Source organism: Polypterus senegalus, chromosome 1 (genome assembly GCF_016835505.1).
Source record: "Polypterus senegalus isolate Bchr_013 chromosome 1, ASM1683550v1, whole genome shotgun sequence".
Taxonomy (NCBI): Eukaryota; Metazoa; Chordata; class Cladistia; order Polypteriformes; family Polypteridae; genus Polypterus; species Polypterus senegalus.
Genome location: NC_053154.1, coordinates 337,582,954 through 337,610,812, shown reverse-complemented (window position 1 = coordinate 337,610,812; position 27,859 = coordinate 337,582,954). Strand labels below are relative to the sequence as shown.

General features: G+C 40.5%; 1 protein-coding gene across 2 annotated transcripts in view; it reads right to left on the bottom strand.

Annotated features, from left to right (window-relative positions):
* ext2 (exostosin glycosyltransferase 2) overlaps window positions 1-27,859 on the bottom strand; it is a 287,961-nt gene that overhangs the window by 54,446 nt on the left and 205,656 nt on the right. For both annotated transcript variants that reach the window (XM_039739082.1, XM_039739091.1), the window contains exons 10-11: window positions 24,074-24,263; window positions 6,482-6,648 (exon numbers count right to left, since the gene is read on the bottom strand). In XM_039739082.1, coding sequence (XP_039595016.1) covers window positions 6,482-6,648; window positions 24,074-24,263 — 357 coding nt within the window. The remainder of the gene's footprint in view (window positions 1-6,481; window positions 6,649-24,073; window positions 24,264-27,859) is intronic.

The following is a 27,859-nucleotide window of genomic DNA, read 5'->3' as shown; positions in this document are numbered from 1 at the left end:
ATCCCAATGCCCCAAGTGCAGTGATGGGGACACTGTGCTGTAAAAATTGTGCCATCCTTCAGATAATCAAGGTCATGACTCACTATGGTCATTAAAGATGTATGGGCGTCCTTCGTGAAGTTCAGCGTGAATCCAATGTCCAGGCTAAATTGCCCCCCAGGGTCTAGCCATTCTGGCCCCCCTGTCACCATTGGTGATTTCTGAAGTGGCTCCCCACTCATGATGAAAAATGCTTTGCATAGCAAGAAAAGCGCTATATAAATGTAAAGAATTTTTATTATTACCTACAGCTAAAACTAAATTAACCTACCATAACAGTAGTAAAGTTATAAAAATTAATAAAAAAAAAAAACAAAAAACATATACATCATGAGCCTAAAACCAGAGGCTCTCATTTTCAGTCATGGGGGAGCCCCGTAGATGCAGGTTTTATTCCAACCAGTTTCACAATCATTCAGGTGTTTGATCATTGTCTTTATTTAGCTGGGCTTTTTTTCCTTCTCTAATTCTGCATCTGGAATTTACAAATATTTGCTCTTGAATGAAGAATGATGGGGTAAGTCTAAAATTCAAATGCTAAAATTTGAACAGTGTTTAAAAAAAAAGTATGGGAACCCTTTGGAATGACCTTGCCTTTCTGCATAAAATGGTCATAACATGTGATCTTATCTTCATCGAATCACATTGCCAAGCATAACGTGCTTAAGCTAATAACACACTAATAATTACAAGGGATATCCAGAAAAAAAGGTTACAACAGCTGTTAAAAATCGAAAAATGAATATATTTCAACCAAATTTACAGGGTATGTTCCAAAATATGTGTTTATTTCCCAACATAATCGCCGTCAACTTCGAAGCACTTCTTCAGCCTGGACACCAGCTTTTTTATACCCTTGTCGAATATGCTCCGCTCCACCTCCGAAAGCCACTTCTCCACTGTCTCCTTCACCTCCTCATTGTTGGAAAAACGTTTCCCACCCAAGAATTCTTTCAGTTTGGTGAAAAGGTGAAAATCTGAGGGCGCAAGGTCCGGGGAATACGGTGGGTGGGTAACAATATCCCATCCAAAGGACACAAGCAGGTCCGGAGTTACATGAGTGGTATGGGGTCTGGCGTTGTCGTGAAGGAGGGACACACGACGAGTCAACATTCCCCTCCTTTTGTTTTTAATCTTAATAATTTTAGGGTCTCACAATATGTTTCAGCATTGATGGTGGTCCCTTTGGCCATGAAATCCACCAACAAAAGACAGATGCCATAATCTTACACTCTGAAAACTGAACTTTGAATTTTTTGGCAGGTCTATTAAAGCGGTCATATTTAGGACTTCGCCGCATATAACTCACACACAATGACTGCTTGAAGTATGTGAATCAGCTGAGGATCTTCTCTGGTGATGCTCTGCCATACGTCCAATGCAGCCATTTTAAGCTCCTGCTTGCTTCGGGGGCTTGTCACCTTACGTTTTCTCTCCAGCATATGGAAGGCCTGCTCAATTGGATGACTGGCTTTTCCATTAATGAATTTTCCATTCTGTAGTTTTGAGAAACTCCTGTGTATGTCTGGATCATTATCTTGTTGTACGATGAAGCTCCTTCTGATGAGTTTGGAGGCATTCACTGGGACTTGATCAGATCAGATGTTTCTGGACACCTCAGAATTCATTGTGCCACTGCTTTCAGCAGTTCCATCATCAATGAAGAGAAGTGTGCCAGGACCTGTGGCAGCCATACAGGCCCAAGCCGTAACACCCCCACCGCCATGTTCAACAGATGAGGTAGTCTGCTTTGGATCTGGGGTAGTTCTTTTTTTTTATCTCCACATTGTATTCTGATGGAGCTTAATCTTTGTCTTGTCAGTCCACAAGAACGTTTTCCAGAATTCTGGAGGCTCTTTGAAATCCTTTTTCACAAAATGTAATCTGGCCATCCAGTTTTTGTGGAAAGATAATGGTTTGCATCTCTGATTTTTTGTTCATGAAGTCTTCTGTGGATAGTCGTCTCTGACACATCCACATCGGCCTGCTGCAGACTGTCTATGATACTGTCAGACAGGCGTTTGGGGCCTTTTAATGTTCCATAGTGAGGATTCTTTTATCATCAGCAGTGAAGGTCTTCCATGGCCTACAAGTCTCTTTGTGATTACTGAGCTCACCAGTGCGTTCTTTCTTCTTTGTGATATTCCAGACAGTTGATTTTGGTCATCCTAAGGTTTTACTGATGTCTCCAATGGTTTTGTACTTGTTTTTCAGCCTCATAATGGCTTCTTTCACTTTCATTGGCACATCTCTTGTCCTCACATTGAACAATGGCAACTACAGACACCAAAGAGTAGTATGAAACCCACCTGAGGAATCACTAACACCTGTGACGCCAATTGTCCCAAACACTATGGAGCCCTGAAATGTGGTGACCATGTAAAAAAAATGCTGTCATTTTTACATGGCGAGCCTGCATATCCCCTTATATGAAAGTTTACAAAGTGTACTTTAATCACAACGTCTGAATTGTTCGATTTGTAATTTTAAACTGTGGAGCAGAGAGGGAAATCAAGGAAAAATGTGCCCCACACATTATGTAGGGCACCGTAAATACAGTCACTTTCATTGAATTCACATGCTTTACCTTGCCACTGTATATTTACATTTAAGTCTTGTCAAGTGTACGTTATTTACGGTCTGTACCCATTTTTAATGCATGTACAAATGTTTTAACTCTACACTATGTTGAATCCCTATAAATTAGGATTATTCAGATTTTGCACAATAAAAGATTCAGTACACCCACTTTCATTTGACAAATTAATTTAGGAGCTGGCAGCACAGTGTTCAGTATACTATCTAACTAGGCTCAAAATCCCGGCTTTCCTAAAGAGAGTATTTATATCACAGGAAGACTGTAGTTTTTCTCTTGGCGCCCCGATTGAGAGTCAGGGACAGAATCTGTGCAGAAAGGCCGATTGGGCAGCAGGTTATTTATTTTCCATTCGTTTAGTATTTATTGTGTTTATTACTTTTGTGCTTTATAAAAAGGGCGGCACGGTTGCGCAGTAAGGAGACCTGGTGTTCGCTTCCCGGGTCCTCCCTGCGTGGAGTTTGCATGTTCTCCCCGTGTCCGCATGAGTTTCCTCCCACTGTCCAAAGACATGCAGGTCAGGTGCATTGGGGATCCTAAATTGTCCCATTTGTGTGCTTGGTGTGTGTGTGTGTGTGTGTGTGCACCCTGTGGTGGGCTGGCACCGTGCCTGGGATTTATTCCTCCCTTGTGCCCTGTGTTGGCTGGGGTTGGCTCTAGCAGACCCCCGTGACCCTGTGTTAGGATATAGCGGGTTGGATGATGACTGACTGACTAATTACAATAAAGCCATCCTCGTTAAATGTTTTGCTCTTGATGGTCTTCATTTGGGTTCAGTCTGACAAAAAGTGCCACCTACTGGCCACAATGATTGCGAACATGCTGCCTAGCTGTTGGAGTATTTTTGTCTTAAGGTCACAATAACTAGATCGACACAAGATTGTTTATGAACATTCTGCCCAGTCTTATAGATTTTCAAAATGATTCCATGTGTGTAAACTTTAAACACAAAGACAATGGTGGCGTATTCAGTGTCACACAGACAGCTGGACACATAGCCAGATTAAGCCTGGGAGATTTTTTACTAACAACAGATGAAGTAAAGACGGTTTCTCCCCGATATAAATACCAGCAGGCTACAAACACATAAACATCACAAGCAAATGACCAACAGCCACCAGACTAAAAGTATTGGTGGACAAGCAACAGGATGGGGGAGTTGGGAGGCAGAAGAGAAAATTAAAAAGCTACAGCCAGAGGGCAAAATGTCACATCCCTGCGGACCTAAAACAGCATCAAAGTGAAATGTAACTGAAGATGATACAATGTGAGCCAGGAGGCCGCAAAGAGATGGCTTTGAGTCCCATGCCTGGATATTACATGTTTGGACTTTGCATACTGTCGCAGGGTCGGCATGCTGGTTTGTCTCACATTAGACGGCGATTCTGTGTTCATGTACCCCCTGTGATGGACAGGCACCCTGCCCACAGCCGATTCCTGTCTTATGCCCAACTGATGGTGTAGCAGTCTCTAGCCCTTTCGACACCTTGCAACCACTGAATCAAATTAGGCAGGTGTGAGTGAGAATGTTATAAAAAAAAAAAAATAAAAAAATAAAGTTTCTTAAATAGATTTTTTTTTATGCCCGATTTTCAGGTAACTTTCTTAGGGCGCGTTTATACTTCATGCTCAGAATGCGTACGCACATGCATCATGGCTGCCTCGCGTTTCCCAGCGTTCATTTGATGCGTCCTCTGGGCAGGTCCTCAGAAATTAACGTGATGTGCGCACGAGTTGCAGTCCCAGCAAAAAAAGTCAGGGGGCGCAGCTTGATAAAAGTCGGAAAATGACGTCAGAGTCTCTGTTTACTATCTGCATGTGGCAGAAAGCCGCTGTCAGGACCCTACTGGGTGCTTTTATCTTCAAGTGTCACATATTCCACAACGTAATGACACAATACCTTTTAAAGGTCTCACATGATGCTAGTGTATATGTATGCTTGTGTTCACCTTGCAGTGAGCTGATGTGTCGTCCAAGGATTTTGTTTCTTTCTCGCACCCGATGCTTGCTGGAATGGGCACATCCACGATTGATGAATGTAATCATTAAATATCATTTTCAGAGATACTGTATTGTGGCAAGATGTCCTGCGATTTTAATGGATATTTCAGGCAATTCACAACACAGTGAAACATTTTCTCACCATGATGATATCTCATACTGCCACCTGGTGGAATCTTCCAGATTTACGTAAAGTATGCGTAAAGTATAAACAGTAAAACACTTTCATAGCAGTAGCTCTACCAAACTGTGGTAGTGGTACACGGAGCCTTTTCAGGTGGTACGCATTGCGGTCCCTGAAATTTAATTTATCTGTGCAAAACCCTTTATGACAAGCCTGTTGTGAGCAAAAACCAATGAAACTGTTTAAATACAATAATACGTGAATTCCCAAATTTAGTGTGGTGTGAAATGTCGTCATCTGAATAAATAAAACCTATTATTCGAATCAGTATTTAATTCATTTAACGCTAACATAACTCCATTTCGTGGAAGTCAACTTCTACTTCTTCACTGTTTGAGCTTTTGGTCACTAGATGAAAGCACAACGCTGACACTATTTAGTCTTCGGTAACTCTGCCTCACAGAAACCGCTCGTGTTTATTGTTATACGTGCACTGCCGCTGTATCGCATCGTAGTCACTAGATCTAAGCACAAAGCCGATACCATTTCGTCTTTCCGTAACTGCGTCACTTACAGGCTGATGGCAGGATTTAGTTTCGGGGCGGAATTTATCAATTTATGTACATGCACAAATTTTTTCATTAATTTTATGCGTAATTTCTTCCAATTCTTTAACTTGTATTCAGATTTCGGGGCGGTTTAAACCCGAACTCCCCCTTACAGCTCTCCCTCCATTTCAACAAGGTACGGGTGATACGCAACGCAACTCACTTAACCCTCGGGTGGTACTTGACGTCCAAAAGTTTGGGAACCCCTGCGCTACAGCATGCGTCGCGTGAAATATAAACCTGGTCTTAGTAGTTCAATTCAGTTTACTTTTACATTTCACTCTTTACTGAGTACTGTAAGAAGTTCACAAATACATTAGAACATCAGAAACAATTGTGGTGAGAACAAGCCATTCAGCTCAAAATGCTCATTCATCCTTAACACCTACATTGTCCAAAATAACAGTAAGAAGAGATTGTAATGTCCTACAAGTCCTTCTCTCCACCACACTTCTTGGTAATTTATTCCGTGTGTCCGTGGACCAATTCGTTTCATAATTATACACACTTTAATCATGTCTTCTCTTAACCTCCTTTTACTTAAACTGAAAAGGCTCAGCGCTCAGAGATCTTTCCTCATAACTCATCCCCTGTAGCCTTGGAATCAGCCGAGACTCTATTCTTTGGTCTTGTTTTAGCACTGCTGTGACTGTTTTGTAATGTGGGGAGCAGAACTGCACAATGTAGTCCAGAGGAGGCCTTACAAGTGTATTTTATATGTATCAAACATAATCTCCCTTGACTTGTCCTCCACACAGCATGGAACAATATATACCCTAAAATAATAATAATAATAATAATACATTTTATTTATATAGCGCCTTTCCCACGCTCAAGGAAATCCTATTAGCTTTCTTAATGGCTTCTGTACACTGCCCTGATATAGACAGTGATGAGGCCACTTTTCAGATCTCACATTTCTACTTTCTCCACATAACACTTGATATTTCCTTACATTTATTTTCATAGTCCACACACCTGTGGGAGCCTGTATGCCACCACAACTGCCCCTGTAATGATATTGCTGATTCTAAACTATCTGCCCTTCCACCTAGTTTTGCTTCATTGTCAAAATTCACTTCACACTCAGCACAGAACCTTCCTAAAACTTACCTCATAGCCGAACTGCAGCTCATCAGAAGTAAGCATGATGATGTCATCGTCAATTGCCAGAACGGCTTCGGTTTCAATCTCATCATATGGGAAGAAGCGATTGCTCAGCTTGTTTTCTGTCGTGCGCACCACCTTCAGAGGCACTGTAATCTTTGGCCACTGTGATTCTGCATGGTAAGGAGACACAATTACAAAATTTCCAAGTTAGAAAATAAGTGTGTGGTCTAAACCTGAGTGCATACATGAATCCTCAAACCAGGGGCTGACATGAAAAATAAACCAACAGAATCCCAGAAGCTGAACCCAGGTGGTAAGGTGGTATGGGTTTTGGACACCCTTCTCTTTTGATGTTTTCTACTGTTTTCAGACTTGGTCAAATGTGTTGGCCTATTCTGGTCAGATGACACAGATATTAAACAGAGATAATGCTGGTGGCTTTAACATCATTGTTTGTTTAGGTACACCTCACTGCCGGCACAGCACTGGATGTTTCGAGGGTAGCCTGTGAGCATCAGCAGCTGTATATTGTGCATCTCCAAAAACCCAAATCTAAAATGTTCATTTGCCACAGACAAGGACCGTCTAAGCTCGAGCAGACTGGGATTTTTGTGATCAAATGTAAGGAAGATCTTTAATTCAGCAAATAAAGTGTACCTTGTACAGGTTTCTTCTCCACAATGCTGTATAGGGTCCCAACACCAAACAGTACAGCACAGAACTTTTTTTCAGTCCTTTATTCTGCCCAATCTCCTCCACTTCACCCAGGCGAGTGTTGTCCATCTCCTTTCCTAGCTCCAACTCCCAGGGGCAAATGGAGGTTCTCTTTTATCTCCCGACTCAGGAGAACTTTCTGTGCTCAATCTTTTGCATCCATGAAGCACTTTTGGGTCAGGTAGGAACACACCTGTCATGGTGTAGATGATATCCTCATGTGGCCCCCACAGAAGCTGGCATGGCAGCCCCATGGCTCTACAACTTTCATGTTGCCTTGGGGGTATCCATACGGGAGCTCGTCAGGCAGGGTGCTGCCACCTAGTGTATGGGGCGGAGGCTCTGCCCATGACAGACAGTCCCCTATTGTCGTAGCCTTCTAGGCAACAAAGGTCAAACACTGTATTATTCTTTGGCTGCTTGGGCTCTAGCTCCGGTGTAGTAGCTACAACAATGTCCTTCTGGGTTCAGCTACTGCCACAGATGGGGAATATCACAGCTCCCTCACTGACCTTCCAAAAGAATGGCCTCCTGTGCAGACAAGGGAGCAGGGTCCATCCAGACTAGGAGGCTAGTTTGTCCCTCACAACAGGCTAATGTATTTTACCCCAATTGCCAGATATGCTAATTCCAATATGGATTATTATTGTGTAAATGGTGCAGAATGTGCTATACGGCAATAGGCCTCAATAACTGTTACTGTTGATGTTCATTTCTCTTTAGCCGAGTCAGAAGATTTCTTTGTCTTATAATTGCTAACATTATTCAAAGTTATTGTCTGTTTTTACATGCATTTTTATTACTCTTTAATTTAATATTGTTTTTTGTATCAGTATACTGCTGCTGGATTAAGCGAATTTCTCCTTGGGATTAATAAAGTATCTATCTATCGCTTATATTTGAGGTGAGCTGTTATTGTTTTTTGTTATAATATTTCTTGAGCTTATGTACTGTATTATATAAAAGTTATTCAGACAGACAGACAGACAGATAACTTTATTAATCCCCAAGGGGAAATTAACATACTCCTGATAAAAACAATATTAATTAAAGAGTGCTAAAATGCAGGTATAACAGACAATATCATTGTATAATGTTAATGTTTTGCTGGTGTTCAGTTGTATGTGGTTTGAGTCTCGCCATTTTACAAAGTCCTTGATTAGGTTCCTGTACTCCTCCTCCTGCCCACTCCTGATGCAGCCCACCATAGCAGTGTCGTCAATGAACTTTTGCACGTGGCAGGACTCCGAGTTGTATTGGAAGTCTGATGTATGTTGGCTGAACAGGACCGGAGAAAGTCCAGTTCCCTGCGATGCTCCTGTGCTGCTGACCACAATGTCAGACCTGCAGTTCCCGGGACGCACATATTGAGGTCTGTCTGTAAGACTGTAATTTGGAGATTAGGGAGGGCGCAACGGTTTTTCCACAGTACTGTGTATTCTTCAACACATCTAGAAGTCGATATCAGAAAACATAAAATTTTGAACTCTGTAATATTTTTGCCTATTCTTGTAACTATCTCTTGACATCTTGTACAGCACTATGACCTACACTGTTGAATGAAAATGTGCTATGGAAATAAATGTTGTTGTCTCATATTCATCTTTTGAACTCAAACCCAAATGTGTTCAGTGTAGAGCAAAAAGCAAATAAATTGGTCTTGCCACCTGAATAATTTTGTAGGGGACTGTATGTGGGGAACAATTTTTCAATTTTTATAATGGGCAAAGACATAATTATAATTTACACCACCTTTGCATTATCTCTTAATGAGCTGAAGATGTCTACCCCAAGGTATTGTGTTTGGTTTGGTTTGCTAAAGGAGCCGTGCAGTGAGTTTGTGTGTGCCTTAATAATCTGGTTTTAAAAAAGCATTGTAAACGCATATTCTGCTTAGAAAAACCGGGTTGAGAAAGCAGATTAACACGTTTAGATTTTTTCGCGAGTAACTCGGTTATGTGACCAAATAAAATCTTAAGCGGTCACAGTTAAGAATTCTGAAGTCTGTGTATGTCTGCTGCACTCTCTTTACCTGTGCATGTACAGTAATCCCTCCTCGATCGCGGGGGTTGCATTCCAGAACCCCCCGCGATAGACGAAAATCCGCGAAGTAGAAACCATATGTTTGTGTAGTTATTTTTATATATTTTAAGCCCTTATAAACTCTCCCACATTGTTAACATTATTAGAGCCCTCTAGACATGAAATAACTCCCTTTAGTCAAAAGTTTAAACTGTCCTCCATGACAAGACAGAGATGACAGTTCTTTCTCACAATTAAAAGAATGCAAATAGATCTTCTTCTCTTCAGGAGCAGAGGATTTCAGAGGGAGAGAGAGAGAGAGCGCTCGCAAAGAAAAGCAAACAATCAAAAAATCAATACGTGTGCTTTTGTGCTTTTAAATATGCCGAGCACCGCAATAAAGCGGCATTTTTTTAGAGGAGCGTCAGTATCTTTTAAGCAAACAGCCTGTGCAAACAGCTCCTCCGTCAGGCGCAGAGAATGTCAGAGAGGGTGAGAGAGAGGCAGAGACAAGCAAACAATCAAGCTCCGTGCGGGATGCATATCTTATAGCATTGAGGAGTTTTATTTAATATGTAATACGTGCTCTGATTGGGTAGCTGCTAAGCCATCTGCCAATAGCGTCCCTTGTATGAAATCAACTGGGCAAACAAACTGAGGAAGCGTGTAACATAAATTAAAAGACCCATTGTCCGCAGAAATCCGCGAACCAGCGAAAAATCTGTGATATATATTTAGATGTGCTTACATTTAAAATCCTCGATAGAGTGAAACCGTGAAAGTCAAAGCTCGATATAGCGAGGGATTACTGTATTAGCTTTGGACACGCTTGCAGCTGCCACAAATACATTTCCTGAGGTAAATACTTGGCCAACCACATTATTCTTTTTCCTGGCTGAAACAGTCAAAAAAAAAGTTCAATATTTATGTTGATAAGCTAAACTTACAGTGCCAAGCTCAGCGGCACAATCTCGAGAGCTCTACTGGGATTAATGCTTCATTTTTTACAATCACAAGTAACCTAACATAATACTTGGTTTGCTGAAGTAAAAACACTTGCGTTATAATTATTCCAGCAGCACTGGGAATGTGCCAGTCCTTAGAAGGGCTCAATCATACAGCCAAAGCAGAAAAGAGTGTGCTGCATGCAATCCAGTAACAGAAACTGTCAGTTTAGTTCTAATCCAGCTAATTGCTGTGGATATATTCAAACAGTGTGATCAGCTGACACAGCAGCCAAAGTCCATGCATCGAATCGTCGGCAGGCTCAGGTCGAGAATGTAAAAAGGAGAGGGATCCTAATTACAATACAATACAACTTATTTTTGTATAGCCCAAAATCACACAAGGAGTGCTGCAATGGGCTTTAACAGGCCCTGCGCCTCTTGACAGCGCCCCAGCCTTGACTCTCTAAGAAGCCAAGGAACAACTCCCAATAACACCCCAGTAGGGAAAAAATGGAAGAAACCTCAAGAAAGGCAGTTCAAGGAGAGATCCCTTTCTAGGTAGGTTGGGCGTGCAGTGGGTGTCAAAAAGAAGAGGGTCAATACAACACAATACACAGAACAGAACAAATCCTCAATACAGTATAAAAATAAAAATTTTTAGAAGTACGTAGCAGAATTTAACAGTGGATGACATAATATGATTTGGATTTGTTTAGTTAATTACTGCAGAGCACGTAAAGGACTAAACATTAATAAAACACAAGAAAATGATCACAGGTTTCATGCTTGTTTTCAGATTCACAGCGGCTGTTTTAGTTAGACAGATCTTTATTTGTCCCCAGGAGGAATTTTTTTGAGCAGTTTAATGATGTCGGAGTGTTTTGCCCAAGAAGAACTCCAGAAGTGCATATGCGATTGTAAATGGAAGTTTTAAAGAAGAAAGGCGACTGACTTATTAACAAGGTTTCCCGGTTTTGGATGTGCATGTAAACGCTCCCAAAGAGTAAAGAATGGCACTTTGACAAGGGTGATTCAAAGTGAGATGGAAAATAAATGAAATTCTTTTCAACAGCTACATATTTATTTTTACTCGTAACCGCTTTCTTTCATGGGCGGTGGTGCAGTGGGTTGCGCTGCTACCTCGCAGTTAGGAGACCCGGGTCCGCTTCCCGATTCCTCCCTGCGTGAAGTTTGCATGTTCTCCCCGTGTCTGCGTGGGGTTCCTCCCACAGTCCAAAGACATGCAGGTTAGGTGCATTGGTGATTCTAAATTGTCCCGTGTGTGCTTGGTGTGTGGGTTGGTGCCCTGCCCGAGGTTTGTTTCCTGCCTTGCGCCCTGTGTTAGCTGAGATTGGTACGGCAGACCCCCGTGACCCTGTAGTTAGGATATAGCGCGTTGGATAATGGATGGATGGATGATTTCTTTCATCATTCCTGTCTGTGTCATTGAAGCCCTGTATATGGTACTATCTTCTTTCCCACTTTTCATCGTAGTGCAAGGTATGGGCACAGAAAGTTGAAACGAAGAGAAGCAGGCCTGCTATCATACACTCTGGTTACCCATGCAGGTTCATTTGAATTCATTCATTAATGTGCTCTGCAGCAGTGCTTGACAGATGAGGTCAGACAGGAGTCTCCATGGACTATGTGATCTGTCGTGAGAGTAGAAAGGAGGATGAGGTGAACCTGGAGAGGTGGAGGTACGCACTGGAGAGAAAGGGAACCAGAGTCAGTAGGAGTGAGACGAAGAACATGTGCATGAATGACAGGGAAGGTAGTGGAAGCGTGCAACTGCAAGGAGAAGAGGTGGTAAAGGTAAATTAATTTAAATACTTGGGTTCAACAGTCCAAAACAATGGAGAGTGCAGTAGACAGGTGAAGTACAGAGTGTGGACAGGGAGGAGAAGAATGGCAGGAGTGATTTGTGAGAGTACAGTACCTGAAAGAGTGACAGGGAAGGTCTATAAAATGGTAGTGAGACCAGCTATGTTGTATGGTTTGGAGACAGTGGCACTAACGGAAAGACAGGAGAACAGGGTAGGCAGGATTAGAAATTAGGATATTAGATGAACTACACAGGTATGACAGGTTGGTGACCAAGTGAGAAAGGAGAGATTGAGATGGTTTGGGCACGTGCAGAGGAGAGATAAGGGGTACATGGGGAAAAGAATGTTGACGATGGAACTGCCAGACAAGAGAAAAAGTAGAAGGCCAAAGAGGACGTTTATGGATGTGGTGAGGGAGGACATGAAGGCAGTTGGTGTAGCAGAAAATGACGTAAAAAGACAGAGATAGATGGAGATGGATATTACTGTGGGGACCCCTGAATGGGAGCAGCCGAAAAAAGGGGAAAAGCTCTGCAGCACTGCTCACTACATCTTATAAACAGCAACTAATGTAAAAGCAGCAAGCAGGGAACAACCAAAGCTCAATAACTCAACTAACTCAATAAGAACACTTAGTAAATGTACGAAACATGTGCAAAAGGCAAACTTGGTGGTCTGGGTGGAAGATAATGGGCTTCCATGTGTGTGCAAATGCATCCAGAAACAAAACAGATGGGCAACCCTGACACTCCGACAGACAGTCAGATGTGAATGTGGTCACAGTTAACATTCAGGAACAGCCAGCGATGTGAATCCTACCCTTCACCCAATCTACAGAGTGCAATTTCACTTGAAAATAAAATGCCGGGTTGATTTTTCAAAGAAGAAATAATCCATCATTACAGCAGCAAATCTCCTAAATGGCACAACCATTAACTAATGGTGATTACGAACAAAGCTTCGTCCTCTCAGGTTTACTGTTGGCACGGCTTCAACCTTTCAAGACACGGCATTCTCCTTTGGCTGCAGGGAAGCCCAACGTTTGGAGATTAAAGCAATTTTGAAAAAAGGATGAATCCCTACCCTAAAAAAGAAAAACAGGATATCTAAACTGCTTTGATATAATGCTTTTATTATCAGAGTTTTCTTTTAAATTGTACCATTTCAAAGTCTTCTCCAAGCAGGGGATCTTCATAATAAATAAGAAACAAATACAATGATTGATATGCAAGGAAAAATACGGAAAGCAGAAAAAAAAGGTAAAAGATGAAGCCTGACAATATAAAAGCATTTTAAATTACGACAATTTATATTCCTTTCAAGTCCAGGATGTCCAAGTGGCTTGTATGAAAAAATAAAAAGATTCCATGAATAGAGTTGGCTGGCGGCCTGGAAACCCTAGAACCGTAATCAAATTAAAGGCAAACCAGGTCCTCTGGAAATGGCTGAGCTACTTAACGTACAGCGGACTCACAAAGTATTCGGACCCCTTCACTTTTCACATTTTTTCATCATGGTGCAGCCTAGACAATCACTTAAATGATTTTTTTTTCCTAATCAAGCAACACTCAATAACCCAGAAAGATAAAGTGAAAACATGACATTTGGGATTTTTTTCAAATTTATTAAAAAATAAAAATATGCAAGATTTTGAGGCAACTCAGGCCCATTCTTCAGGTGACATGTACAGTTGTGCTTGAAAGTTTGTGAACCCTTTAGAATTTTCTATATTTCTGCATAAATATGACCTAAAACATCATCAGAAGTCCTAAAAGTAGATAAAGAGAAACCAGTTAAACAAATGAGACAAAAATATTATACATGGTCATTTGTTTATTAAATATTACATATTTGTGAGCGGCAAAAGTATGTGAACCTTTGCTTTCAGTATCTGGTGTGATCCCCAATAACTGCAACTAAACGTTTCCGGTAACTTCTGATCATTCCTGCACACCGGCTTGGAGGAATTTTAGCCCATTCCTCCGTACAGAACAGCTTCAACTCTGGGATGTTGGTGGGTTTCCTCACATGAACTGCTCTCTTCAGGTCCTTCCACAACATTTCGATTGGATTAAGGTCAGGACTTTGACTTGGCCATTCCAGAACATTCACCTTATTCTCCTTAAACCATTCTTTGGTAGAACGACTTGTGTGCTTAGGGTCGTTGTCTTGCTGCATGACCGACTTTCTCTTGAGATTCAGTTCATGGACAGATGCCTGACATTTTCCTTTAGAATTTTCTGATATAATTCAGAATTCATTGTTCCATCAATGAAGGCAAGCCGTCCTGGCCCAGATGCAGCAAAACAGGCCCAAACCATGATACTACCACCACCATGTTTCACAGATGGGATGAGGTTCTAATGCTGGAATGCAGTGTTTTCCTTTCTCCAAACATAACGCTTTTCATTTAAACCAAAAAGTTCTATTTTGGTCTCATCTGACCACAAAACATTCTTCCAGTAGCCTTCTGGTTTGTCCACGTGATCTTTAGCAAACTGCAGACGGGCAGCAATGTTTATTTAGAGAGCAGTGGCTTTCTCCTTGCAACCCTGCCATGCACACCATTGTTGTTCAGTGTTCTCCTGATGGTGGACTCATGAACATGAACATTAGCCAATGTGAGAGAGGCCTTCAGTTACTTAGAAGTTACCCTGGGGTCCTCTGTGACCTCGCTGACTATTACACGCCTTGCTTTTGGAGTGATCTTTGTTAGGTCGATCACTCCTGGGGTGGGTAACGATGGTCTTGAATTTCCTTCATTTGTACACAATCTGTCTGACTGTGGATTGGTGGAGTCCAAACTCTTTAGCGATGGTTTTGTAACCTTTTCCAGCCTGATGAACATCAACAACTCTTTTTGTGAGGTCCTCAAAAATTTCCTTTGTTCGTGCCATGATACACTTCCACAGACATGTGTTGTGAAGAGCAGACTTTGATAGATCCCCGTTCTTTAAATAACACAGGGTGCCCACTGACACCTGATTGCCATCCCATTGATTGAAAACACCCGACTCGAATTTCATTTTCAAACTAACTGATCATCCGTGAGGTTCACATACTTTTGCCACCCACAAATATGTAATATTCAATCATTTTCCTCAATAAATAAATGATAAAGTGTAATATTTTTGCTTCTTTTGTTTAACTGGTTTCTCTTTATTTACTTTTAGGACTTCAGTGAAAATCTGATGATGTTTTAGGTCATATTTATGCAGAAATACAGAAAATTCTAAAGTTATGGTATTTGGAATAGTTTGACCATTCTGTGGACCATTATATTGTTACAGGTTAATTACAATCAGATGAATTAAACTAATAAACAATATGCGGTTAATTTCAGTGTATTTATAAAGCCGCAACAAGGATGTGGATCTAAAAAAGAAAGGATAACCACACAGGAACAGTAGCACTGCTTTGACACTGGGTGCCACCAGTCTGCAAAACCGAGCAGACAGGGTATGAGCTACTGTGGAAATATGTGTGGCTTTATGCCAAGTTTAGGTTTTATACATCGTGATTTGAACGTGGAAATTTTCTTACACAACATTTTTGTGCGTACGCACCGTTTATACATAAGGCCCCTGGTCTGATGAAGCCACCATTGAACTGTCTACTTCAAAACCAGGCACCACTCATCACCTGTCCTATATAATTCCAATAATGAGGCATAGTAGTAGCAGCATCAGGAACTGGGAGACTAGTTAGGGTTGAATGAAAACTGAATGGGGCAAAACACAGAGACATTTTTAATGAAAGCCTGCTCGGAGTGCTCTCCACTTCAGACTGCCCTGAAGGTTCACAAAGCAATGACAAACATTATTGGCTCGGAGACAACTTTGTGAATGTCCTTTAGTAGCCCAGCAAGACTTCAACCCAATCAAACATCTCTGGAGACACCTGGAAGTAGCTGGCTGCTGACGGTCTCCATCCAACATGGCAGAGTTTGAGAGAATCAGCAGTAAAGAATGGCAGAAAATCTCCTGTCATGTGAAACCCGAAGTAGACTACAGGCTGGAATCAACTAAGTACCGAGTAAAGGGTTTGAATGTTTGTGCCATTTTTTTTTTATTTTTAAGTAGTGCTTTAGTGTTGTACCGTGTTGTGGCTTTAGTGAGAAGTTAAGCTAAATGACTCATTTTATTGGCTAACTAGAAAGATTTCAATATGCAAGCTTACAAGGCAACTCCGGTCCCTTCTTCAGGCAAGATATAATATAGAAATTGGAGTTCTTTGTGCTTATCTACACACTAGGACACATGCAGCATTGGTAAACCTTTAGGTGAGACATCTTAGATGTAAAAAAATGAATAGACCTCTCCAGGCTAAGATTCATTTAGCAGGAGAGGAGAATAACGTATTGTCAAGATCTGTGGTTAAGATAAGTGTCCAACAAAGTCTTTTGAAGTTTCTGATGAGTTTTTCAAAACAATGTGGATCTGTAAACAGGTTGTCTGGGACAGTCCTACTTCTCTGTATGAAATGTTCCAAAACTGGACAAACACTCCGCCAAAGAATAAACTTCCAAAGGTTCCACATTAAACGTGACAACAGAGATGATCCTGTAGCAGGTTTTGCTCACCTGTGCGACGTTCTATAGGCAGGTGTGTGTCTTTCCTAATTAGGGGCGGTCAACTGAACTGACCATAGATGGACTCCAAATGATATCAATGATGATCGGTAGAATGGGAGGCATCTGAGCCAAAGCAAAGATCCTGAATATTTCAGTCAGTGTGCGATTTTAATATATTTATAAAAATTCCTAAAATTCTGTTTTTAATTTATTATTCTGGGGTGTTGAGAGAAAAAAAATGAATTTAAATGATTTTAGCACAAGACTGCAACATAACAAAAAGTGAAGGGTCGGAAGACTTTTTGAATGCACTGTACAAGCATACGGTATATTGTAATGCACGGACCAACCTCTTGGCTTCCCTTATCTGTCTGGCAGGCCAAGATCACGAGACTCCAGAAGAGCGGTGCACTAGTTTGCAAACTTACAAAGTGAAGAAAATGGATGGAACATCTCGACTGGGATAAATGGTAAGTCCCTTTCTTGATCAGGAAGCCATACACATGGGACAATGGAAGACTTGCCTCCCATGTGGAAGTTGTTCTTCCATACATTGGGTGGCGGCATCCCTTATGGCAAGCTCCAGTATCTTTGTGCGCAGGGCTGCCTGGGAGTTGTGGTCCCATAGAACAGCCCTGTTGGTTTCCTTGGGGGCAGCCGGGGGAGTTAGCAGGAGCTGAGGATATTAGTTTTTGCCTGACTTAAAAGTGCTTCTCCAAGACGAGGTTTTGGCACCAGAATTCAACCAAGATCAAGCTACAATTGAACACCTCTGCCTTTGTTCTGACACCAATCTACACAAGACTTAGAAATAGACAGCCAGCATCATCAAGAAGGTCAATGCATTCCACCTTTGCTGCCTGTGATAGAGCCTCATGATTCATTATTCTGATCGGGTGACCAATGAGGAAGTCCCACAGCAGAGCCGATCAACTAGTCTCCATGTCACAGTCAAACAGCATTGACTCTGATTAGCTGGCCATATTCTTTGTATGCCCCAACAGCACATACTCTGAGTAGCCTTGCACTGGGTTCCCTCAGAGGCTAAATGGGCAAGGATCTCAAAATAGCTGGCAGTGAACTTTCACCAGGAACCTCAAAATAGATGACGTGTCTTGGGAAGAAGCTGAAGCGCTTGCAGGTGAACCAACTGCAGTGGACAGTTCTCACTGCCCGATATGCTCAACAGCACGGGTGGAACTAAGTCTAAGTAATGGCAGAATGCTGTATTTTGCATCCTCGTGATCCTTTTCTTTTGAAATCTTCAAATCCACAATTATTAAATGGGGCTGCCACCCTGCTACCCCAACTCTTTATTATGACCCTTTCGTTTTACTCTTATGATCGTTGAAGTATTTCTATATTTTTTGAGCTTCTGTAAAAAAGCTTAATTTCCCCTAAGGACAAATAAAAATTAATTTGATCATTCTCTTTTGATTTATTTGTACTCCACTGTGGCCAGATCTTGTAATATTTCTGGATAAATGGGTCAACCAATAGTAAAAATGATAAACTGTGGACTGCTGTGGCAATCAATCAAAATATTAAGAATCACAAATAAACTTAATCATAATAAAAAAATGAAATAATAGTCAGCCTGAAGGGGACTCCCTCACTTTAACAATCCCCCAACCCCCCTAACAACATCAGTGGCCCGTCTAAAGGCTCTCTGGAAGCACAGTGAGTAATCCCAGAACTTTGCGAGTTCACCGCCACGTTTGATTCTGCAACTCTACACTACAAAGTTACAGATAAGTATTTTAGAAGTCCATAAATCTTCCTGGGATGCCTGTACAGAGAGGGCACTCCATAAATAATCTAAATTGTAAAAGTTGTAAAAAACAGGAGTGCAGACCTATCAGAACCCAATAAGAAACATGGCCAAGCCCAGTCATTACTAGAAGGATACGGCAGCTAAGAAAGCGATTTCCACAATAAACTCAAGGGAACTTGTGCAAGCCGCTTATTATTTCTAATAAGCTGTCATTAGTACAGCACAGGCTGCCACGCCACCTTTAATCAAAGGGAGAACTGGACCATTAAGAAACTTCAAAGCATCCTTTCTCATAACCATACAATGAGAAATATACGTTGAGGACGGGCCCCCCGTCTTATTGAGGCTATTCGTAAAACGTCACTGTATTGAAACACAAGCAAAAATGAATAGCGTAACCCAGGAAAATCATTAGAGGCAGAATGCCATAAGTAACTAATAAGAAATGAGTAATTACTGACTTTGACCCAGAAAAAAAGAGGAAAAAAAAGTTCTGCTTTTAATTGGCTATAAATTATTTTTGAGAAGTTCAAGGGGACAAAAAGAAGGAACCTGTATGACTTGTCTGATGAAAAAAAAAAAGGAAATGCATTAATAATATGTGTAGTTAATAGTTCTTCAACAAATAGTAAATACAATGTCCACCATAATGTTTTTGAAACAAGACTCAATTTTTTTTCTTGATTTGCCCCCAAGCTCCAAAGTTTAAAATTACAAATCAAAAAAATTCAAAATGTGATTAAAGTGCACTTTAAAAGCAGACTTTCACTTAAGAGGATTTGCAGACATTTCAGTGACACAACACTTTTTCTACATGGTTCCTCCATTTCAGGCAGCATAATGTTTGGACACAGCAATGGCAGGCCTTTTAAAGTCGTCATGTTTAGGACTTTGTCACGTATCCCTTGCATGAAATGACTGTTTGAAGTCTGAAATTCATCGCCATCAGCAGGTGCTGAGGATCTTCTCCGGTGATGCTCTGCCAAGTCTCTAATGCAGCCACCTTCATCCCCTGCTTGTACCTTTAAGTTTTCTCTTCAGAAAATGGATGGCATGCTCAGTTGAATTTAAATTGGGTGACTGGCTTGGCATGGTAAAATTCAAGAATTTTACATTTTATAGCCTTGAAAAACTCCTATGTTGCCTTAGCAGAATGTAATACCGTCTAATGAGTTTGGAGGCATTTACTGGAACTTGAACAGATCAGATGTCTCTCTGCACCTCAGAATTCATCATGTCACTTGCATTAGCAGTCACATCTCTCTCTCTCTCCATCCATCATTCAACCCGCTATATCCTAACTACAGGGTCACGGGGGTCTCTCTCTCAATCGAGACCACCGTGTCCCTATATATATATATATATATATATATATATATATATATATATATATATATATATACATATATATATATATATATATATACATATATATATATATATATATATATATATATATATATATATATATATATATATATATATATACATATATATATATATATATATATATATACATATATATATACATATATATATATATACATATATATACATATACATATACATATACATATATATATACATATACATATACATATATATATATACATATACATATACATATATATACATATACATATATATATACATATATATACATACATATACATACATATACATACATATATACATATACATACATAAATACATACAGTGGAACCTCGGTTACCGAACAAAATCTGGATAAAACCAAAAAAGTTCGCCAAACTTTTGCATCTGTTCACGACCACACACTCAGGTGACGAACAAGCCAGTTTCCATTCCGGTTCGTACGCGCCAATGATTTTCGCACGTGTTAAGTCTCTCCCTGTGCATTCCCTGTGCAGCGAGGGAGGGAGTGAGAGAGGGCTGGCCGTGTAAGGTCGAGAAGGCAGTTAAAGAGTGCACCGAGCTTGTTTTTAAAGAGATTGATTCGAGCATTCTCTGTTCAAGGTTTTTACATTTAGTTTACTATTACACTGTGCATTCTATGGTATAATTAACTATTTTTGTGCTTAAAAATCTTTAAAAAATATATATTTACATACAGCTTGTTCAGTCCAGAATGGATTAATTGTATTTACATACAATCCTATGGGGGAAATTACTTCGGGTCACGACCAAATCGGGTTGCGACCAGATTTTTGGAAAGAATTACGGTCGTGACCCGAGGTTTCACTGTATATAAAATCCAACGTCAGTCTGTCTGTATATGTGTTTGCTTTTCACAAAAGGACCACCTAACAGATTTAGATCAGGTTTTTTTCTAGAATTTGCACGAACATTCCGGTTGATTTTGCGACTTCTCTCATCTTGCTAAGTATCACTGTTCGCTTGTGGTACCGATTTATTTGTGCGAATCCAGGAGAGACGCAGCTGGCTGACAGGAGGGGGACGGGGCCCTAGTCACTCACGCACCAGCAATGGGGCATATGGTACATTCGCTTAGCTAGCAAATGAGAGAACTACTTAACAGATTTTGTTTGGGCTTTTAACTAGAATTTGCTTGAACACTCCAGTTGATTTTGCAACTTCTCTCATTGTGCTAAGAATCATAGTTTGCTTGTAAGAGCAACATATTTGTGCTAATCTGAGACAGAGGCTGCAGGCCCAGGGGAGGGAGAAGTGTGATGTCAGGATTAGGGAGCTGGGTAGGGTCCTCCTCTCTGTCCTGTTTCACTACTATGCTGGCGAAACCGCAGGGGATGCTTAGTCATCAATGAAGAGAAGTGTGCCTGGACCTCTGGCAGCCAAACATGCCCAAGCCATAACAATCCAGCATCATGTTAAATCCTTTTCTCAAACTGTAATCTGGCCATCCTGTTTTTTATGGCTAACTAGAGGTCTGCATCTTGCAGTGTGGCATCTGAATTTCTGTTCATGAAGTCTTCTGCTGATATACATCTCTGACACATCCACATCGGCCTTCTGAAGACTCTGAGGATGTTTAGGGCATTTTCTGTACTACAGTGAGGATTCTTCTGTCATCGGCAGTGGAGGTCTTCCTTGGCCTACCAGTTTGTTTGCAGTTACTTAGCTCACCAGTGTGTTCTTTCTTCTTCATGATATTCCAGTTGATTTAGGTCATCCTAAGGTTTTACAGCTGTCTCAAATGTTTTTATTCTTGGTGTTCAGCCTCATCATGGCTTCTTAGACTTCACTGGCACAGATCTTGGTCTCATGTTGTACAATAGCAACTACAGACTCTAAGGGGTAGAAGCAAGCTAAGGGATCTTATGAATCCATTAACACTAGAATTACCACAACCTACTTTAGGTACATGTAGTTTGTATATGTACATTGGAAGCTCCGCACTCGTGACTTTACGCTGTTGAACTGGCTCTTACATACAAAGGACGGTGCATGTGCCCAAAGCATTAACATTTTTATATCGGTTACTTACATAAAAGCCAGATCTAATGTTATTTACCTATTTTACCACATAAAGTCACGAGTGCAGAGCTTCCCATGTACATACACAAAGTGCAGCGATGGCAAAAGTACATTCTTGATCTGATGTGTAATCGTCATCATGATTTGAGCTTACCTCTGTTATAGCACATCTATGTGTAAACAGCATTGTCAAATATGGTATGGGGGTTTGTTGGGATCGTGAGCGCGGCTGAGAAAATAACAGAATAAAAAAAACAAAGCTAACCTTTACAAGTATCATAAATTACACTGGCTGTTACAGAGTGGAATCAAATGTAAGTTTTTATTCTAAAATAGCAAGAATACGAGGAGCTCAGTTCTCAAAACGGGCTTGTCTGGGATCGAACACATGAAGCTTTGATTACCAGTCAATAGCTGATACCATTGCACCACCGAAGCTGTCAAAGTAAATGCATGTCAATGTCACAACAGTAATATGTATTAATAAAAGTGCATTTGTTGTGTTATATTTGTACCTTTTGTGAAAGTGTTTCTTAGATATTTGGAATTCAGGCTTCACAAATTATATACTTCACGTCTACATTTTGTCAATTATTACCAAAACATGAAAAACATTTCTGTTTTTACATGTGTTTACTCTACATAGATTGCTGTAGACATGGAACACACATGAAATGCAAGTGTTCCAAATAACGATACAATACAGTAATCCCTCGCTATATCGCGCTTCGACTTTCGCGGCTTCACTCTATCACGGATTTTAAATGTAAGCACATCTAAATATATATCACAGATTTTTTGCTGGTTCACCGCTTTCTGCGGACAATGGGTCTTTTAATTTAGGTTACATGCTTCCTCAGTTTGATTGCCCAGTTGATTTCATACAAGGGATGCTATTGGCGGATGGCTTAGAAGCTACCCAATCAGAGCTCGTATAACATATTAACTAAAACTCCTCAATGCTATAAGATATGCTTCCCGCGCGGTGCTTGTTTGCTTCTCTCTATCTTTCTCACTCTCTCTGCCTGACGGAGGGGGTGTGAGCAGAGGGGCTGTTTGCACAGAGGACACGGACGCTCCTCTACAAAATGCCGCTTTATCGCGGTGCTTCTGTATACTTAAAAGCACGTATTGATTTTTTGATTGTTTGCTTTTCTTAGCGAGCGCTCTCTCTGACATTCTTTATGACGGCGCTCCTTTGAAGATAAGATATGTTTGCTTTCTTTTAATTGTGAGAAAGAACTGTCATCTCTGTCTTGTAATGGAGCACAGTTTAAATGTTTGACTAAAGGGTGTTATGTCATGTCTAGAGGGCTCTAATAATGTTAACAGGGTGGGAGAGTTTATAAGGGCTTAAAATATATAAAAATAACCATACAAACATATGGTTTCTACTTCGCGGATTTTCACCTATCACGGGGGGTCTGGAACGCAACCCCCGCGATCGAGGAGGGATTACTGTATTTATAAAAGGTGTCATTTTACGTGACTTCTCACTCTATACAACTCTAAGCAACTGACACGCAGGTAAACAGACTTCAGCTGAGACAACTGTGTGGGGTGGGGGATGTGATAGCAGGCTGCTTGCTCTTTGCTGCTTATCAACACATTTAAAGGACAAAAGACGCTGACGGAGAGGTTCGAAGCGTTTTAAGGTGGGACTGATCTACGTTTTTTCGTAGGCTCTGGTAATTCTAGTGTTAATGTGCACATTAATCCTGTCTGAACTGCTTGATTTATAATTTTTAACTGTGAAACAGAGAGTTAATGGAAAATGTGTTTTTGTCCCAAATTTTAAGGATGCCACTGTACATTGCTTATACATTGTGATTTACTCCTGCATACACTCATCCATTTCTCTACTCTCATTTTACCCACATTTGTCACACCAGTGCTCATTTTTGGTTATGAATGTGGTCAAAGATGTTAACTTGAAAACCGCAGGCTACAGAAAGATAGAAAGCTTTGCAAAAATATAAAGAGAAAGACTGTGTAAAAAGCAAATTAGTGAAAATTATCGCTTATAAGATGGAACAAGACTTTGGTTTCCACTTATGTTAAGCTGTTTTGATTTTTTCTCCTGTGGGTTAAAAAAACTTGTATACATCTTCATGTGTACTAATTCTACATTTAGTAATATGAAAAATTCATACTTGCATTTTACCTGAAAACTGAAGAGTGCTATACAAAAATAAATGAATTAAATTGAACACAGTGTAAGAATAAGAATGTTACCTAAGGTCTGATATGTATGACTACAAGTGAAAAAGGTAACATTTGTTTGTTAGGCCATATGTGACCTACCTTCGGGAGGGTCTTTATTCTGATTGTTCCATACCACCAGAAGCTTGGACAAGCTGGGCACTTTGGAGATCTCTGTGATGACTCGGAAGAGGCTCTCTATGCGGTCGTAGGTCAAAACTACAGCAGTGAATCCTGGGGCACGTGGTGGAATCAGTGGCAGGAACAAGGGGCTGTTCACACTCGCCCACTTCTGTAAAAGAATAATCAAAACAAAGCACATTACGAAAAAAGAACAGTCACGCAGAGGCAATTTAAATAATCTGCTTTATATGCTTAGTAGTTAGCCAATGGATGTTTGTGCTTCTAGGATAAACTTTAAATTTCATTTTATTTGCTCTGCCAGCCTCAAATCAATACAACTAACATTAACTGTGGCTCCGCTGAATTTTACTGATCAGAGATAAAAATTCCAAGCAAAAAGTAACATTGTAAAAAAAGACAAAACAAAGTTCAAGATTCTTGTAAATTAAACATTTAGAGTCCTTAAAGAAATGGAAGTCCTTTGCCAGTGTGTTTGCTCTATCTGACATGGGTGACGATGTGCACGACTGGGATGGATTTCTAGTCATTTCTATAGTCTGACAACACTCAACCACGCATTTTTTTCATCCTTTCCAAAGGGTCTCAGTATGATTATTTTGATCTGTATCAGAGTGCGACTGGCACATTCACAATTACCTAAACAAGCCAGGCTTTCAGGAAACTTGCATTAGACTTAAATAAAAAGGAAAAAAAAATGCACCAAACAAAGGCGGTGACAGGCTGATCTACAGGTAAATTTTGGTGTGCCAATCCAGATGTACCTATTTACTTAAGGTTTTTAAATAAAAATGAACACATGATGGCATTCAGAGGCAACAGACAATACTGCCACCAAAAAAAGTGGAGCTCCTTTGCTCTGCTTGTGGTAGAATTCAAAATCTTAACTAAACAAAGACCCTTATCCTCTAACAAGGCAAGTCTGATAAAACCTTTCAGTCAGTAATCAGGCAGGTAATCTACCTGTCATCTGCATCATTTATTTCACCTGCACCACCAAGATGAGGAGGGAGCATCTCTTACAGCATGATGGGGATGATCAGATTCACTTTATAAACTACTGAATTTACATACCGTGTTAATCAATGCATGCACTTCATACACCGATTGGTTAAAAGACACTAGGTGTTTAGCATAGAGCACAACCATCTTAAATAAAAGTCTTTCTCCATTATATTCCTGCTCTTCAATATCTCTTAGTTTAGATACCCTTTGAAATCTCCATGTATGTGTTTACAGGATATGTGCTGATCTCTTAATCATTACATCAACCTGCTCCTGGCACACTGTTGTCTTTTGTTGTTCACTTGATTTTTATATGGTTTCCTGATATGCCTGAAAAGGATTCTGACATTTATTAATCCTTTTATATATTTTGTTTTTGTTCATTAACTTCTTGTATTAGGAATTTGTTAGTTTTCGCATAGCCCCTTGAGGTCACAGCGCAGGGTCAGCCAATGTACAGCTCCCCTGGAACAGTTGAAGGTTAAGGGCCTTGCTCGAGGGCCCAGCAGAGTAGGATCTCTTTTGTCAGTGACAGGGATTTGAACCGGCAACCTTCGGGATACCAGTGCAGATCCTTAGCCTCAGAGCCATTTCTAAGATGGGTGCTATATTTTAATATGGAAAGAATATCAAAACACTTTATCCTAAATGACTATGTGATCCCACATGGTCTTATGGGTAAGAAGTGTCCTTCTAGGCAATTGTGGCTTTTATGTCCCAAGGACCAGTAAAGGGCAGAGTAAGCTGCCCTTATTGGGTGGTTTCTCTGCGTTGTGGAGGAAAAAGGCAAAGCAGTTAGTGGTAGCGCTCCCTCTCTGTCTGGGGTGGTACCACATAACCTGGGAAGAACCTCGGAGGGTGACCCTCTTATGCACATGTGTGACACTTCTTTAGACAGTTCACAAAAATACTCATCTTAGAAGGTTATTGAATGTCTTCTGGATTAGTGCATCATTTGAAAAGAGGAGTTTAGCATTCCAAACATTAATTTGCAAAAAGTGTAAAGCATATTTAAATGTGATCAAACACTTTACCTCCTGCTCAAAAATGGAAGCTTGATGTAGGTATACTGCCCATTGCTTGGTTAAGGTGCCAGTGATCAATGATGTTATGGACAGGTTGAACCAAAGTGATGAACTGAAACAGAAACAGTAGTGCAGAGACTGTAGAGGAATAAAACTGGGCAAAGACAGCCATACTAAAAAGGGGAGGCTGTGGCAGTTTACACCATGGTAAACGTGAGCATAGTGAAAAGACACATGGTGTCAACCTGCATCATCAAGGTCTCTGCCAAGAAGAAAGGTGCTCCCAGGTAAGAGCGAGGACTGTTTACTCTGACTTGGATTTCTGGTTAACATTTGGGTTTTGGTTATTCTGGTGTTGTTTGTCTCCAGGGTTTTGACCATCATCCCTTGTTCCATTGGCTTCCTTAAACAACAAGTTAAGGAAACGTAGGCATGGTGGCAAACATCCAGGTGCATTTGAGGGCTGTGCAGACACTGTAGGACTCAAACTATTTTCAGCAGGGTGAATGTTGTCATTCCATTTCAGGAGTGTGGGGGCCACAGGCTATCTTGCCAGAATTAGGCAAAAGGCAGAAAACAGGTCTGGACAGGACTCAAGTCCATCACAGGGACCACTCACAACGCACACACCACATTCACACATAGTTGGCAACTGCAAAATGCCACTAACCAAAATTAAAAAAAAAAAGTTTTTCTTATCAATTCCTTCTTTGATTGCACACATCTATCTGGCTGTTGTAATTTTCATAATATGGAACTTGCAAAGCCTTTCAGTTGTGGCAAATATATGAAAATAACAGAACTTTAATACAGCGTCTGGCCATTATGGATATACCATGCATATGTGGTACTTTGATGGCAAGTCCCAAACTTGGACACTTGTATGGCATGCAGAGCCACAAAAAATTGTTTAATGCCACTCATCATCATCATCAGACAGGGATCAGCGCACGGACAAAAGGAAAACCCTCTCACAAGTAAACACATCTGATATCAGGCAGTGCTTGAAGTGCAGACAAACACTGCCTTTGGTGTGCGTCTTGGTCCAACTCATGATGATGTTCAAATTTAACACAAGTTTCTTATCAAGTGGGGTTCCCCCTTTGGAGTTCTCTGCGTGCTGTTGTAAACGTATTGCGACTATGTTTTGCAGCACTACATTAGATGGCTGGACTGTTAAAACCGCAACATTTTGATGTTCTCAGTTATTTGTCGGGACGCATCATGTGAAATTGGGACGGTCACCCTAGTAAATTATAGTGTCATTAAAACAGTAAATCATTATAATCTGCAAATAATGGAGATGTGAGGTAAGTTTAGTGTAAAGTTATCACTGAGTAAATGTAGAGCATTACAGTTTATACCCCACAGGGTTCTTATACAGATAATGTTTTGCTTTCCTGGCTTGCATTTTATACTTTTAAGGTTATGATGATAATTTCAATTTCCTGTTACAAATTAAAGCATCAGGACGACTGATGTGCTGACCCAATCACAGCGACTTACTACACATGCACGCAGTATGCTGGCGTTTCATTAACTTGTACTGGGGGTCTGTTTGCAGTCAGTAGCATCTAATCAGAGGTGAAAATCAGCAAAAAAGCACAAAATATATAAAAGTTGCTGTCAAGATAGAATTGACACAGCAAGCTAATTTGGAGCTGAAGTCGCACAGAATGTTTCTTCGTTTTTAAGATGATTGAGTTTGCAAATTTGC